This window comes from Zosterops lateralis (assembly GCF_965231275.1).
Source record: "Zosterops lateralis genome assembly, chromosome: 2".
NCBI classification, from domain to species: domain Eukaryota; kingdom Metazoa; phylum Chordata; class Aves; order Passeriformes; family Zosteropidae; genus Zosterops; species Zosterops lateralis.
The window spans coordinates 73,391,136-73,408,358 of record NC_139763.1 but is presented as its reverse complement, the minus strand read 5'-3'; the positions used below and the strand labels follow the sequence as shown (position 1 = coordinate 73,408,358).

The following is a 17,223-nucleotide window of genomic DNA, read 5'->3' as shown; positions in this document are numbered from 1 at the left end:
ACAGAAAAGAGAAAGCCAATCCCTTCTCCAAGTTACCTATTAGGTAGAGTGGCAGGTGATAGGCATAAGTAGCAACAGGGGAAACAATTGTGAATAGCTCAGATAATCAAAAACTGGAAAGTTCTTGCTCTTGAGATTTCTGTTTTTTCCTGTCTCTAGTTGCATGTTCATATTTGCTCGGTTTATGTACGATTGGCTTGTAACTTGACAATTTTGAAAGATTGTCTGCTATTAGTGTGTACCAGGGTTTTTTGAAATGCCAGCAAAAGCTAGAGAGTTCATAGATTTGAATTCTCTGTTAATCTTCATTGCTCCCTGTGGAGCAAGAGTAAGGCATGTTTTTGAAGTGTGTGCTGTGACCCACTGACACCAACGGCCTGTGTTCTATTGCCCAGGCCTGACATCTAAATAAATTTATTGTTCCCAGGTCTGTTTCTGATCTAGCCATTCAGTATTTGCTTTTCCTATTAAGTGTTGCATTTTTTAAAGTTAAGATCCATAAAATGACAACTTGGCCTCTTTTCATGTTGTATTAATGCCACTTCCTGTTTATTTTTTGGGGTTTTACATGTCCTTTTCCTGTTTTCATATCTTGAGCATAGTGTTTCTCTTCTGTCTCTATATTCCCTTTCCACTTAGCCATCTTTCAAGTCTGTTGCTGTGGTCTAGTGTTGCCTGTTTTCTGGAATTTGGATATAAATAATAGATAAACATTTATTGCAGGTCCTTTGTTTCTCTGTTTTGTTTCACCTTTCTAGTCAGTTTATAATAAAGGACATCCTTAAGCATCATCTTGCTCTTGAGTAGTAGATAAAATTGACTGTCTAACGCATTACACATAATGGCTTTTAAGGCTAGAAATGGTGCTGTGTTCTTGCTGATCAGTGTCTTTTCAAGATTAAACAGCCATGAAGTACATAGAAAGTGTGTGGATGAGGAGGAGAGACGTGTCAGTATGGCTGCCCTAAAACAGTGTTGGTCAACATTATGATTTTGATTTGCCATGAATTCCTGTGCCGAGTGCTGCTCATTCTTTGATGAGTAGCCTGGAGAATTAACTGGTGCTTGGTTTAAATACCCCTTCATATAATTAAGTTTGAGATTGACTCTGTATTTTGATTCTGTTTGTGCATGCAAGGAAGCATTTCTTTGCATTGATTGCGTAGGAAGATTCAAGGCAGGGATGGTGTTAAATAAAATTACTAAAATATTCCTGGAAGCATCAGTTGGAAAACAGATGTCAGTATTCACATGTAACAGTGGTGGCTGCAGTTCAGTTAAGATGCTCAGAAGATATCAAAGTTTTTGGTAAGCTTTAGCTGTGTGCCAATAGTTACTCTTGTGAATAAAACCAAAATTTACTGACTTGCTTCAAAATATTCCACTAAGTAGATCTTGCTATTTTACTGTTCTTAGTTGCAGTCTCTGCTGGATTACAGGTCTTTTCATATGCTTTTTTGTTGAATTCTCTGAAATCTGTGTGACAAACACATTTTGAGTCTTACATAATGACTTTTAGTAAGCTAATTTCTTCATACAACTTTCAAAATCAGAGAAAATAATTAAATTTGAAGTAGCTCCAAACCTACTGGAAATAAATTCTGAAGTAGTGTCTCAAAACTGAAGTAATGAGATATACCAGGCTTTTGTAATGATTGTATTCAGATAAACGGATAAATTAGATTTGTGAACCTAAACATAGTATTCTGTTCCTGAAAGCTTTTATCCATGTTCTGAAACACCAGCAATGTTGATGGGTTTGTGTTAAATATTATTCAGATTCTTAAATTATTGTGTGTAGTAATTTAAGACTCTTGTTTTACTTTTGTGTTGTGAATACATACTTGCACTTGAGGTTAGCCCAAAATATGCAAGTATTCCTGTTGAACTCATTAACATGATTTGTGTGTGAAACTGGCAGATGAAATAGTTGAGTCATTGTGGCATTAATGTAATATCTGAGGCTTGCTTAAAGCCTTGCTTGCTTCAGATACACTCCCCAGTGTGACCAGTGGATATACATGTTGTAAAATTCAGTCTGACCCATTTTAATATTCAGCCTGTCACTGCTTGCTGTGCTGTCAGTGGGTCTGTGCACGTTGGAGTGTTACGTGGTGGTTGCCATCAGGGTAGAGCATTTCCATCTATGGCTGTCAGTTTGTCGTGGCTGTCCTGTGTGCTGAAGTGATCTCTGTGCTGAAGTTCAGAGCTGTGGCACCAATCCTGATATGTTCAGGCACAGCTGTAGTGTTCTTGCACCAAATTTTTCATTTGGGGATTGATGAGGCTGGAAAGGATTCCAGCAGAAAAGTCTCCTTCGTCTGGTTTATGTGTGTGGTTGCAGAAACAGCTGTGCCACATGATGGCATAGCAGTGAGACTGTGGACCTGGTAACGAGGCAGACCTTCAGAAGTGTTAAAACTTCCATTAGAGATGTAAAAGTTAACAGTAAATCAGAGCTACCATGCATCCAAGGCATATCTGAACATAAAAAGCTGAGGCTGCTGACTGAATACCCCTCAGGAAGGATATAAGGAGGAAAAAAACCACAAACCAAAACAGCTTTATGTGGTTGCCAGTGTTAAGAGTTTTATGTGTGGTGACTCAGAAGAGCCCTGCAACTGCTTTGTCTCTAACTTGGAGTTCTGTTCACATGGGTAGGAGTCTCTCCATACACACTATATATTGTTCACTATGCCCAAACTGGGACTGCAGTAGTAGTAGCGTGCAGATTTAGCTTAAAGCTGGCTTAAATTACAACCCTTTAAAAATGTTGGGCTACTTGTATTTTTCTAGCACTTTTCACTTCTTATATGTGGTTATAGTTGCGTTACTAGTTGGCTTCACTCGCAGTAAAAAAGTGCTACATTTGGGTGATTTTAATTGGAGTGGTTTTCATTGTTTTTGGGGTGAGCTGTGGCACACATTCAGCCAGCCACTGGTTTGGTGGTTCATACCCCAAGAAAGCTGTGGTATGTGCGTTGCATCTGGTTGTGTAGGGAATGAGTGTTCCTGAGCTGTAGCAAGACATTAAGCTAAAGAGCTTCTTGATAGCTGCTTTGCAGATAGTCTTTACTGAGCTTGTGATCATCAGACAAAATGAAAGTCAAGCGATAACAAGTGATTTTCTGTAAAAAAAAAATAGGAACTTCAGAAAGTAGCTGAATTAAGGAATTAATTGATGTTACAGTCAAATAAATGAATGTCAGGGTCAGAAGTGATCATTAGAACTGAATAGCCTCACATGTTCAGATAGTCTCAAACCTTTTACCAAAATGTTGGCACCCATCCCTCAGCTGAAGTCAGCTTGAGAGCCATAGGCTGAAATTTAGGTTTTTTTGGGTAAATGGGTAGAGCTTCCATGAGGCTGGTGATATTTCTTTTGTATGTAAAATTATTATTACTCCTGGGTTGGTGTCCTAGGGTGACTTTATGATGTTTGTATCCCCAGTTGTCTGTTCTGTGTGTGGTGTATATTGAGTTCTGTGCCTTTAAGACTAGTTCTGAGAGCAAAGCAGAGAAAGAAGTGTGCAGTTTGTTTGGAAAAACAGGGTTCACTCCTGTGCATTTTTTCTCCAGAGGGTGTTGTTCGGCTGAAGCACAGACAGCAGTGGGACAGAAATCTTTCGCTTTTAGTTAGTTTAGCTAGCTGAGGCAAAGAAGCTTCCTAGACTGGGTTTTTTTTTTTTTTTTTTGCCTTCTTCTGAGACTGTTTAAACCTGCTCTGGACTGAAAAACCCAGAAGAGCACCGGAGAACTTGAACCTGTGTCCCACTGGGGCCTGAACCTCTGGAGGGACAGATAAGAGACTGACCAAGTCAAGCTACACCCACAGCAAAGGCTTTCTCAGTTTGCCATCTCACTCCAGAATTACAGGTTTTATTGTTTCATATTATTCATTCTTTACGATTGTGAGCACTTTGTTTGTTAAATAAATAGTTTTTTCCACTTTTCCATGAAGGAGTTCTTTTCCTAGGCTGGCTGTGGCCCTCGCCATTTGAGTCTGCTTCCTGGAGGGATTCTATTTGGGGGTTTTCTCCCAAATTTGCCCTAAACCAAGACAGTTAAGGTAATTGCTGTACTATGCAAATAGATAATTGGGTAGCTTGTTTGCAGTAGAGGGATGTCTAGGAATAGAAGCTTTTAAGTTATAGCCTGATTTTTCTGCAGGTGCATTCTGGTTTTCAGCTGGCTGGCAAAGAATTCTGTAGAGTTTACTTTGAACTACTATATTTAAGTCATCAATGCATTTATTTCATGTTTGCCCAGTCACTCTTTGAACTGATTGTGTTTCTAACCTCTGTAGCTTCTACAGGAGTGATTCTCCCAATTAAGAAGAAAATGTTTTCATGCACAATAGATTATTAAAGCTTCTTAATTATTTAATTTGTCACCTTTTTGTTCTCGTAAGGCACTGGGCAACTCTTACCATCTATGCATTTTTTTATTCTTTCAAATTTAGAATCTTCTTTGAGTTGTTTTCCTTTCAATGAGAGGTGTTTTCCATGAGTATAAATTGTTCATGTAACTCATTTTTTCCCTTTCTCTGAAAAGTGAGTGATATGAACATTTCATGATAAGAGAGGTGGTGGTGAAGTATGGTTTTTTTTGTAGTAACAAATGTGTTCTATTTTATTTGATTCTTTTATTTTTTTCCTCTTTGGTTGTTGATTATTGAGTAGCTTTGATTTGGAAGAGTGGGAGAGTTACAACTTGGATCGTAAATGGTGTGTATTCCTTCCCCTGTTCATTATCTTGCATTTATCACTAGTGATTTTGCCTGCCACACTGCTTTACAATCAGCTTGTGTTTTCAGCTGCTGTGAATAAGTTTGTATGATGAGGAAGCACTCATTTTGGGAGCCACTATCTCTTTGGCTGACTTACATATATGTGTTGATCTGTGTTATTTTATTTTGGAACCCCTGTAGTAACTTGTCTTTATTGTGATAACAACAAACAACATGTGATATTTTTCTCTTCAAATAATTACAAATTCCCCAGAGAACCTCTTCTCAAAATCTTTGTTATAGATAATTTCCACAGTCTTCACTGAGTACGGTGTTTGAATGCCTTTTGGAAGACTTTTGTGGATATACCAGTTTAATCAGGGTTGGTCAAACGTTTGAACTATGAAGTTCAAAAATTTGACTATGAAGTAAAAAGATTTTGGCAGTGGTCCTGTGAGACATTACCTTTTCATTGCAAAGTTTGTGTTAATCCCCTCCCCCACTTCTTTTTTTGTGTATTTATTCAGCGGTAGTTTCCATCCATTTATTTAGTGATAGAGATAAGACTGTAGTCTGAGTAATTGTTCTTACCTTCTGCGTAAGTAATTGGTTGCAGATACTGAAATAAAAAATTGCTGACTGCCTTTAGAAATCTTAAGTGACTGCCACATGGCCCTAGTGATTTGTTCTAAAATCCTCTTGTGTTAGCACTTTGATGCAACATTTTTCCTCTGACCTGACCCGTAGAAAGAGAGCTTAGATGTGATCTTCCCTGATCTTTTTCTTACTGAACATCAGTGCAAAGAATTTATTCTGTGTTTTCTGGTTCAAGTGTCTTGGATATTCTTTTACTTCAGGAAAATGTTAATGATTGTAAAATTGACAAGAATTGCTGTGATGTACATCAGTAGCCTATTTCTAACCAAAAGGTATATGAAATGTAGATAAAATGTCCCCTCAGTACAATTCCAGCACCTTTGTAGGTCAGAGACTTTCTGATAGTAGTCTTTAGGGGGTGTTTGGAGTCTTTTTGGGGTGGTTGTGTGTATAATACAGTGAGTTTTTAAATGGCCTTCATGTTTTCAAGGCTTTTGTTGTGGCTGCTCCATTTATTTTCCTCCCACTGAGGTTGTTCTTTCTGAAGCCAGATGTTGAAATAATGAGGTTTTTTTTGTATTTTAATTTTTTTATTCCCCTGGAAATTTAAATATGCTTTTCTGGAGTGCTATCTGGATAATTCCGTCTTGAACTGTGTTGTGTGGCTCAGAGTTAGACTGGGATTTGCTTGCTCTTCAGAGAGTTCTCTAGATGGTTGAAGTTGGTTGTGTTGTAAAAATTTTTCCCATCATTTGGTGGCGGGCTGATTTTGCTTTTCCCCCCCTAGTCTGCACAACAGTAGTTAAATCTTCAGTTACTACATTGGAGTCTCGTTGCCATTATCTCACCTATGGTGTCACTGTTGAGTGGAAGTGATTGATAGTATACCATTAATGGGCTGTTTCTTCTGCTTGGGATGTGCAATTGAAATGTAGCCCAGTAACTCTTGAGGTAAATAAGTTAGTTATGTTACTGTCCTTCTCTAGCAGACAGTAGTATTCTTTTGCTGAGGCAAATAAGCCCCTTTCTTTTTGTTCCTATATTTGTGTCTTAGGATACTGTCTCCTAAATTTTATCTCTTCACATTTGGAGATGTCTCAGTTATGCAGTATCTCTAAAATAGTCTTTAAAGTTTTTTCTTTTTGCTGTTAGGCTTACAGCCTTTATATGGAAGCATCTGTACGTGCTGGCCCCAGTTTGGATGTCTGTTTCCAATGCCCTGTTTTGGTGGAACTCTGTAGTATTAGTGAGATTTCTGTGACTTTTTGATTTTTGTGGTTTTGCTCCCTGTGTACATAACTGTGACTTTGATATTTTGTCACATTCATTCCACATGTTATTAATGGCACTTGGTAAAGGCATTTAAATTCCAGTTTCTGCTTTTGTTAAAGCACAATTGATTTTTTATTTATTTTTTGCGGTAGTCATACACCTCACCTGGGTTTCTGCAATTCATGATAAATTTAACTCTCTTATCATTCATCAGTGGAGTTGATGCTGCAGGTATTACTTAGCTGTTTTAAGAGCTGTAGTAGTTGTCATCATTCTAAAGTAGTGCCTGCATTTTGTCTTTCTTCTTCCAGGAATTAAGCCTTGAGCAAAGCAATGGGATTGTAATTTATTTCAGCGTGAAGGCTTTTAATAGGTGAGTGATGTAGCATAAGTTAAGAGGGACACACAAGACCTGGTTCAGGAAGGGCTGTTGAATATTGGTAGTGCTTCTCTTTCCATCCAGCTGGGATTTTGGTGTCTGTGTACCACCACAAAGCCTTGAGCTTATTCTTCAGCAGTTTTGAACATTGCATTTTCTGCAAACTAGGTCCCACTAGTTTGTGGGTTGTTTTTTGTTGTTGTTGTTAGATGGAATTTTTTGTTTGAGGTGTTTTTTTTATTATTGCTTGGTTTTGTTTTTATTAAGTTGGGGTTTGTTTTATTAGTTGATTAGGGCTTTTCTTCTGTTTCAGTTTAGCTTTTCCCCCCCAAATCTCAGCAGTTCATCCAGTGATCAGTCTAATCAATCTCATGGTTTTCTACCAATTGTATTTCTATTGTAAAGCATCTTTTGCTGTCACCAGTTTTGAGATGTTTTTTCCTAGTTTTCCATTCTAAACCTATTTCTTTGCTAAATCACTTTTTTTTGTTGTTTTTTTTTAATATAGAAATACTGACTGTGACAATGCCTACGTGGCTTTTGTTTCTCCTTGCTGTTCCTACCTCTAGAAAACAAGCTACTTCATTTTGCTCATTTTATGGGTAATTTTGTTGTTGAGAGGTAGGAGCTATTTGCAGGGAAATATATGCAGGTTATGCTTATGACTTTGCACTAGTAGTTAAACACAAAATTTTCTTGTTTTTTTAATACTTAACGGTACAGCTCATTAAAACCTAAGAGCTTTGTGGAAAAAGTAAATAGATTTAGGCAAAAAGATACGTGTTCTGGGTCTTAACTTTGCTACATGTTATGTGCATGTACTGTAATACAGCCCAAGTCTGTCTTTCTAGTAAGGATTTGTGAAAATAGGAATCATAAAGTTTTTGAATCCGGCCTGGGGTGTAGTCTTGGCATAGCCTCATTTTTTCTCTGCTGACATCTGTTCAAGTATATTTAAAACTTCATTAAAAGCTTTATGTGCTTGTGATGCTTTTGTTCTCGTAGAGAAAGAAAATACATAGAATAAACCTATGAAACTTTAAAAATGGAATTAATTCTTTTCAGCAAAATCTGAGATGCAGAAAAATCTTAACTTTTTCGGCCCTAGAGGAAAAAGTAAAAGAGAATATTGGATTAAATTAATCTTCAGTGTAACTGACTGATTTCCAGGGAGGTACTAGCCAACTACATTGACAATACAATTTTTTTTTTGTAAGAAGCCTTCTTTCATTTCAATTCAGTGTTACCTTTATTGTGGTTCTAATGCTGTTACATAATGGCATTTGACTCTAAGGCCAACATAGGAAGGAATTAAAAGGTGGTCGCCTCTCTTCTAGGATTAAGGTGGTTCACAGCTTTACTGTTTGGTCCTTGTCCTGCCCTCCCTGCTCCTGCTCAGTTAATGGACAGCAGGGCTGGAATAGTATAAATGTGTAGAAGACTATTTAAGCTTTATTCTCTGGGCATCTTTACTGTCTGGGGATTTTAAGGGCTGTCCTCAAACAGTAGATAACTACATAAGTTGATGGTCTCTCTTAAAAAACCTGCCAAGTCTGGAAAACCTAATGGCTGTTATAAAACCTGAAGAATAAACAGATGCTTGAACTTTAAACATTTTTAGTCTCTTGTGAGGGATCACATGTGTTAATACAGGCTATGGATGCCTGAATCTGTGCTAAGTATCACTGCAGTGCATATATACAAGTGGAAAAATACTACCAGTGTAAGGTTTATATTGCATTGTGGGTCTGATTTTGTCCTGTAGTTTTCCTTTTATTTTTTAATTCTAGCATAGTGTGTTCTGCTACAGGCAGCAAGGAGGTTGACTTGATAAAAAAGAAGAAAATGTAGCTGCTAAAATTTTTCTTCTCGATTACTCAATTTACTTGAATTATTTATTTCCTTAATATTCTATTACAGATATACTTCTTAATTCTACTGTTTGATTACTTAATTGCAGTTATGTATGTCTGTTTCTTACCAAATGTGGCATATTTTTCCTCTCTATAAAGCCTTCTGGAAATGTGATGTGACAGAGCAGAAGATCTCAAACAGTATTACTACTGTTGCTGGTTTATTCACAGCAGGGATCAAATAGACTCACATTCTCTCTTACTGTATGAGTGCTGAAAGTCAGGTTTGAACTTAAACTGTAAATTTAGAATAAAGTTGGTTTAAGGAACATAGCTGGCGGATGATGCTTGAGATGAGGAAATAGTTTTTGGTAGCTAATGTTTGTTTTAACCCTGTTTCAGACCACAGTACTTTTGTGAAAGGCAGCAAGTTGGTACAAGAGCAGTTTCCCCACAGAAAAGAAAATAAAAGTGCTTGGAGCAACTTATTAAGGTAAACAGATTGCAGTGGATTTCTGGATGGGTAAGTATAGATGAGCAGGGTATTTCTACTTCTTGTATTTACTTTCCTGTATGACGATTTTATATAAAAGCACAGATAGCTACTTTTAACCTTCCACACAAACTCAGTAATGTCACACATAAGTGTACACTCAAAGACATACCCAAATTATAATTATGTCTCTGTTTTTCTTGTAGTATTATACCAAGATCAGCTTAACTTGCTGATCTTTAGTAGAGATGTTTTTAAAGCCATCTTAGGTCTTTTAGCTTTGATTATATCCAGGTTGACTTTTATAATTTTTAATTCATGGTTGAATTGACAGTTACAAAGAACAGATTCCCAAACTGAACAATTACTAAAAGCAAACAGATCTCTCTAGGCAAAGTAGCTGTTGGGAAGTAGCCTGAATAAACACTGCTTGCTCTTAAAAGAAATAAGGCAAAGTCACTGAAAGTTGCAGGAGCATGAGGTAATAAGTCAGGACTTCAAATGAGCTGCCAGTCTGTAGTGGTTACAAATGAGAGGTTGCTGTCCACTCTTTGCTGCTCAATAATATATATATTCCTGTCATGTCCAGGGGTTTCCTATATGTCTCTTCCTTACTTCTTTGTTCCAGTCGTCTTTTGGCTACCTAAGGAGCTCTGGCAGTGTGAAGTTGGGGGAAAATCAGTTGAATTTCAAAGTTGTTAACATTCCTAATAGGTCCAAATTTTAGTAGGAATTCAGGGTTTTTTTCTGTGTGCCTAACTCTTGATCTTGCTTTGCAGTCTAACAAAAGCAGTGTTAGAAGATCATTGCTCGCATATGTGGGGTGGGAAAGGGACTGAGAGATGAGGATCATGTAATAAATAGCACTGAAAATTCAGTTTCCTGCATGTGTATGTATTGATAAAACATTGTGATGTGTAGTGATGGTGCATTTTTTGCTAGTATAGGATTAGAAAGTAAACAGATGTTAAGACATTCAAAGAAAAGCATAGAAAAACTGAATTTTTTTCTCATGTTACCTCTGGAAGAGAATAAAGTAAGAGCTGGAACTATTAATTCTGTAGTTATTTTAAAGAACTGTTACTTGAAAGTTGTGTCTTACTCTGAAATTGGATGTGTTTTTTTTCTTGATTTATGTTTTTCTTCAAACAGCAGATCTGGAATGGACACGAGTCCTCTGGGAGGATTAGACTTGTCTGAACATACTCCTAGTCTGCTAGGGAGTACCACCATGGCAGCAGGTCTTGCAAATGTAGGAAATACATTTGGAGGGCCACCAAGTTCTTTAGTTTCTAGACCTAATAAATTCCAAAACTTGCCCATAGAAGATGATGATGATGTAGTTTTTATCGAACCTATACAACCTCCACAAAACTCTACGTCGCTGGTAGGAGACCAAAGGAACACTGCATTTACATCATCTAAAAATGAAGAACTTAAAGGAAATGATTGCAAAATGCTTCCTTCTCCAAAAGACTTAAATTCTCGAAAGGGGAGTATAAGTGAAACTATTATTATTGATGATGAAGAAGACATTGAAACAAATCAAGGGCAAGAGAAGAATGCTTCCAGTTTTAACGATCGAAGACTTCCAGAGTGTAAAAACAGAACCAACGAGATGGAATTCTCACCTTCCAGTTTTTCAAGAAGTAAGGTAAATTCAGGAATAGGTAATAGTGGTATAACCACAGAACCAGACTCTGAGATTCAGATTGCTAATGTTACTACATTAGAAAGAGGTGCTATGAGCTCTGTCAGTTGTGGTCATTTAGAAAATGATGCTGACGGGCGTGACATGAACCTAATGATTACACATGTAACGTCACTGCAGAATGCCAGCTCGGGAGATGTATCTAACGGACTGCAGGCAGATAATTTTGGTGTTAATTTGCAAACATACACCCCATCTTTGACTTCACAGACCAAGACTGGTGTAGGACCTTTCAATCCTGGTAGAATGAACGCGGCTGGAGATGTATTTCAAAATGGAGAATCTGTGACCCATCATAATCCGGGTAAGTTGCAATTTTGAATGTTTCCTTAAAGGCTGAAAATGTGAAATAAATTGATTATAGAATTTTTGGTAGAGTATTTTTGTTAGTGGCACTGCTTAGTCTTATAGCTTAGTATGTATGAAAGATCTTGATTCTCTTCATGACCAGCACTACCTTATCTGTGACTAGAATAAAATACGCTCAGTGGCATAATACATTAGGAAACGTATCTTCACCAAAAGGATAATTAAGTATTGGAACAGGCTGCCCAAGAAAGTGGTCTCCAACCCTGGAGGTATTTTAAAGGGATGTAGATGTGGCACTGAGGGACATGATTTAGTGGCAGGTTGATGATTGCATTTGATGATCTTAAGCATCTTTTTCAACCTAGATGATTCTGTGTTTACATATATGTTCGGAAGATTTCTTCTGGAGCAGTGTTAGTCTGTTCTCCTTGTGTGGGTATCCCTTCTCTATATGAAGGAGTAGATGCGTAACAGAGAAACTTCGGTCCAGCACATTTATTTAGAGTCTGATGTCCCCAGTAAGCATTGGAGTGCCTATGATAGAATGATTTGGATGGGAAAGGGCATTTAAAGATCACCTCATCCAACCACCCTGCAATGGCAGGGACAATCTTCCACTGGATGAAATTGCTCAAAGCCCCACCAAGCTGACCTGGAACACTCACAGAGGGGCATCCATAGCTTCTCTGGGTAACCTGTTCCTGTTCCACTTCCATCATAAAAGAATTATGCCTCATGTCCAATGTAAACCTACTCTCATTCAATTTAAAGTACTGCCTATTGTACTGTTACTACAGGTCTTGTTAACAAATCTCACTGCATCTTTTTCTGTAACACCCCCTTTTTACGTTGAAAGACTGCAATATGGTCTCCACAGCCTTCTCCAGACAGAGCAACTCCCAACTCTCTTCACTTTTCTTCACAGAAGAGATGTTCAAGCCTTCTGTCACTTTTTGTAACCCTCTTCTGTGCCTGCTTTAATAAGCCCATTTCTGTCTTGTACGGGGGACCTCAGAGCTAAATGCAGTATTCCAGGTGGGGTCTCACCAGAGAAGAGAGAGAGACAGAATCACCACAGAGCAGCATACAAGTGACTTTTTGGTCTGTAAGCACAGGTTGCTGGCTCATGTCCAATTTTCCATCTACCCCCACGGTCCTCCACAGGGCTGCCCTCAAACCATTCAGCCTCCAGTTTGTATTGATACTGAGGGTTGCCCTGAGTGACCTTGCACTTGGCCTTGTTGAGCTCTGAGGTTTCCGTGGGCTCATTCATTCAGGATATCAAGCTCCCTCTGGATGGCATACTATCCCCCTCTGGTTTTTTCAATTGCACCACTGAGCTTGGTGTTACCAGTAAACTTGCTGAGGGTCTGCTTAATCTCGCTCTCTGTGTTGTTGAAAAAAAATACTGCGTAATATTGGTCCTAGTACACACCCTTGAGGGACACAGCTTGTTACTGGTTTCCACTTGGACATTGTGCCATGAACTGTAATTCTTGAGGCGCAGTCATCCAGCCAATTCCTTATCCATCAAATACCTGTCTCCAATTCAGCAGCAAGAACATTGTGGGGGAGCATATCAAAGGTCTCAGGAGACATCCAGATAGATGAAGTCCATGTAGGTGTGCTTTGGAGTGGAACTTAGGTTTTGTTTCTCTCAATGGAATCTAGTTTTTGTGCTTCAAAAATTCTCTAGAGAAAGAGCAAACAACTAAATTGAGGATGCAGTTTACAGTTTCCCTGATCTGAACCAGGTTATTAATGCAAACATATGTGTAGCTCAGTGTATTTCAGGAGCTGCATACCTCCATAGAACTTCAGTACTACCTTCTTCCCCACCTCTGCCCCAAGTTGTACTGACACATCTTTTTCAGCTCTTAAAAAAAGATATAATTTTTGCAAGATAAGATTGCAAATAAATAGTAGAAATGATAGGAAAGGATAATCTTACAGCACTTTGGAGCAGGAATGAGCAAGAAAGAAGGGGAACAACCAGAAAAGCCATAACAGTGAGAAGCAGTTGAACTTAAAACTGCGTAGTCTCATAAACTTGGCCATTACAGAATTGCAGGTAGAAACTTGAAGGATGAAGACATAATGTAGTGATGTATAAAAACTCGCCAGGAATTAACTAAGGAAGTGTGATACACCTCAGTTCAAGGACATGAAAACTGGATTTTACAGATCCTTTGTAGAGAACTTCAAGCAAAGGAGGTAGCATGGCTGAGAAGTGAGATGTGAAGAAAGGGCATAATATAAAAATGGGTATCTATGAAGCTGGAATATGGAGAAAGTAAAAAAAAAAGTCAAGATCTTTAGATGTTCTTCTGGTATGTTTGTGGCAGGAGAAATGCAACAAAATATTGAGGGAGGCTATCTGAGGCCTTAAGAAAATAAGGAATAATGGAAATAACCTTAATGAGATAAAAATATCTACCTTAATTAGGTGTTAGTCCTGCTGAAAGTTTCACACCCAAATGAGTAGCAAGCAAACTCAAGTTTTCCTGAGTGGCAGTTGAGAGCTACTGGAATTACGAACAGATGTAGCTTTATTTTATATGCTGTGCGTTCCTGATAAGAGAGGCAGTGTGCTTTCACTTGAAATCTAAGAGAAAAGAGTATCTCAAATGTTTTGAGATGTTAAGGTGTTACCAGGATATTATATATTTGAAGCAGTTGAAGTATGGAAAAACTTGAGGTGGGCACTTAAAGTTAATTTTAATTCTAAGCACTCTGTAGCTTCTTAGTTTGTCAGTAAGGATATTCATGCCCTCAAAGGTAAACATCTTCAATGCTTTAAAGAAAAATGTGTTTTGTTTTGTGTCTTTTTCCCTTCACCTCTTCATTCCAGGTCTTCTGTTTACTTTCAAGCACTACAACAGGTAAATTTCTAGCTTGTCTTGAGTAGTCGGAAATCCTTGACAGCTAAAATGTCACACCAGAAAATTATCTTTTATCTGCTAAGGAATGTATGTTGTTTCTTGCACTAAGTATTCTTTGTCCCTAAATGGATTTTTAAAGCTATCCATAAGAATATGTTGTTAATAAAGTCCTTTAGGAAATAAAGGAATGCAGAAAATAGGAGGAAAAGGTTCCTTCTATTTTAATGAATGATTATGAACCAAAATAATGACCCTTAAGAATAAGGTATGGGTGGTTCTTCATGTCTGTAGGTTATTGTTGTTATCTGAAGTCATAGAATTTAAAATAATCTTTCTTATATTTGAGTATTAGTTGTGGTAACACTCCAGAAATACTCTGAACCACTGCAGTAAGATATTCAAGGCTAGGTAAGTCTCAGGTGCTGTAGCAGTATTTGGTGTAACTGGCACACTATTGAAAAATTGTGCAAATGTTTTTTATAATGCAAAATTGGTTCTATTCAGTTTTAATTCATGCTTAAGTAATGTATTACTAGAGGCAGCCCTCAGAAGGTAAACGTTTCTAAATTCTGATGATAATCACTTAAAATAAAAGCTTGAATTCCAGAGAAAAGACTAGAAATGACATTTTGTTGGGGGATTTCTTTTCCTCCCCAGATCTGTATCTTCTGGTCCAGACCAAGATATGGAGCATATAATCTAACATATGATCTTTATAGATGTATTTCTTGGAGAAAAAAGTGTTTTGCTTACATTCCTGTTACATTACATTCCTGTTTTGTAGCAGATTATGCTACAAAAGGGCAAAGATTACTTTGTTCCATGGTAGTTTATTTTCCAAAAATACAGATAGAAAACTAGTGGAGTCTGAGACATGGGGACATGGATCTGTGTATTGCTAGAATTTAACGAAATATTATTTTCTATGTTTATTGATTTCTACTGAGGAAGGCATTATCTCTCATGACTTTGCAAGTTCAGTGCTATGCAGTATAGATCTCGGCCTGCAGGCTGGACTAGGAGCCAGTTCTGGCGTTTATCACTGAGAGTATACACATGATGCTTGTTAAAGCTTTAGAACAAAATAACTAATGAAAATTCCAGATCTAAATTTGCAGAGTTTTTCTCAAGCATTAGTTTAGAAATTCCATGTTTCCTGTTGGTCTCTTTTTTTTTAAATCACAGTTTTGTTTTTCTGAGGATAAGATTGCCAGCTTTCAAACTCAGTGCAAGTGAATTGAAGTCTGCAAAACCTGTCACTAGATGTAGTATGGGACCATCAAGAAATTTGTTCATGTTCTGAAGCTTTGTAGCAATGGAGAGTGCTACCATCAAACAGGATATTTTACATTAAACCTGAATTTAAAATACGTTTATTCTGTGGTCATTCCCACAGGAAAATTAATTTTATGATCATACATCTATGAATATTATTCTGTATACATATATCTGTCTCTTTATTTACTTTTATGTTTGGGTTTTTTGTCTTGAAGATTCATGGATATCCCAGTCAGCTTCCTTTCCTAGGAATCAGAAGCAACCAGGTGTGGATTCCTTGTCACCTGTAGCATCACTTCCTAAGCAAATTTTCCAGCCTTCTGCCCAGCAACAGCCTTCTAAGCAGGTTAAAGTCACATGTGCAAACTGCAAAAAGCCTTTACAAAAGGGACAGACTGCATATCAGCGGAAAGGATCTGCTCACCTTTTCTGTTCCACTACCTGCCTCTCATCATTTTCACACAAACCCACTCCAAAGAAACTTTGTGTCATGTGCAGAAAGTGAGTTTTGTATTTTGTTTTACTTTGGCACCTAAATCTGATATTACTTAAGATTCTTATGCATGCATCAGAGTTGCTCCATTAATGATATAAAATCTGATTATATAAGTACTTTTTATAGTGTTGCTTTAGTGTTTGGAAATGTTGACTTCACTGTGTCTAACAAAATAATACTCACTCTTGAATTCAGAGTAGAGGATATTGTTTTATTGAAAGCCAGTACACTAAAAAATCAATGATTTTTTTTTTTAGACAATGTGTCCAAGTTGTGGCATACCTTGTGACAAGATATACTTCACTTATAAAGCACTCATTTCAATAGATGAAGATGTAAAATCAAGAGGCTTTAAAAGGATGAGAAAGTAATACTTGCAAGAATCCGGAAGAAACTTTGGAGTTCTTCCACTCTTGGTCATACAGGGATAGGAATAGCCTTAGGTTTTCCCCACAAGTGGGGCAACTGGCAGTTTTGTAGCTGAAGATACCATAAGTTGGCAGTACAGAGGGAGTAAAAAGCATAGCTAGAAGTGGCTAATTCTAAATTACTGGTTAGGTTTGACTTGTAGTTTTTCATGATTTGCCAGACTTGAAATTGCCAAAGATAAGTCTTCTGTAATTGTGTTTTTGTAGTGTAAAGTGTACACACTGGATTTACTATCTTTTTCTTTCAGTGTACTGTTTACTGTTTTTTGCACTTTTTTTTTATTCTCAGTCTGGTACATGCTGCAGTGACACTGGGTAAAGGATGGATTTTTTCTGAACTAAAGAAGGCTTGCAATAAAGACTGCCTTTGTTAGTGTGTGCTCCAGAGAGCGCAGTCTTTGCTCAATCACAGATTTAAACTAGTGGAAAAAACCTTTTACATCACTGTCCAGTGTGCTGGATTAATGACTAGTATTCAAATGCAAACCATTGATCTTTTTTTTTTTCCTTGGCACTCAGTAAAAATAAGCTATGGAAAACATTGACAAATTCATATCTTGGTACCCTGAAAACCTAGAAAATGTAAAATATTCTAGCTCTTCTAAAATAGGTTTAAAAGCTCAAATTCTCTGAACCGTTCCCTCTACAGGGCTAGTTAAAAGTAATCCTTGCTTTTTCTTTTGGCTTGTGTTTATACACTATTACTTTTTTTAGACATAACATGGTGACTACCATATTCAGCTACCTGCATGATCTATAAAGATGAAGATTTGACAAATCTTGCCTGACTGAAATC

The 17,223-nt window shown here is 37.4% G+C and overlaps 1 protein-coding gene across 7 annotated transcripts in view; it reads left to right on the top strand.

Moving 5' to 3' along the window:
* The window catches only part of ZMYM2 (zinc finger MYM-type containing 2), a 92,198-nt gene that overhangs the window by 10,327 nt on the left and 64,648 nt on the right, over positions 1-17,223 (top strand). For 2 of the 7 annotated variants that reach the window (XM_083854711.1, XM_083854705.1), the window contains exons 2-5: positions 6,910-6,971; positions 9,233-9,353; positions 10,476-11,338; positions 15,719-16,004. In XM_083854711.1, the coding sequence (XP_083710837.1) occupies positions 10,486-11,338; positions 15,719-16,004 (1,139 nt within the window). In that variant the 5' untranslated portion in view covers positions 6,910-6,971; positions 9,233-9,353; positions 10,476-10,485. The remainder of the gene's footprint in view (positions 1-6,909; positions 6,972-9,232; positions 9,354-10,475; positions 11,339-15,718; positions 16,005-17,223) is intronic. The other 5 variants (XM_083854710.1, XM_083854707.1, XM_083854708.1 and 2 more) reach the window with 5 other exon arrangements.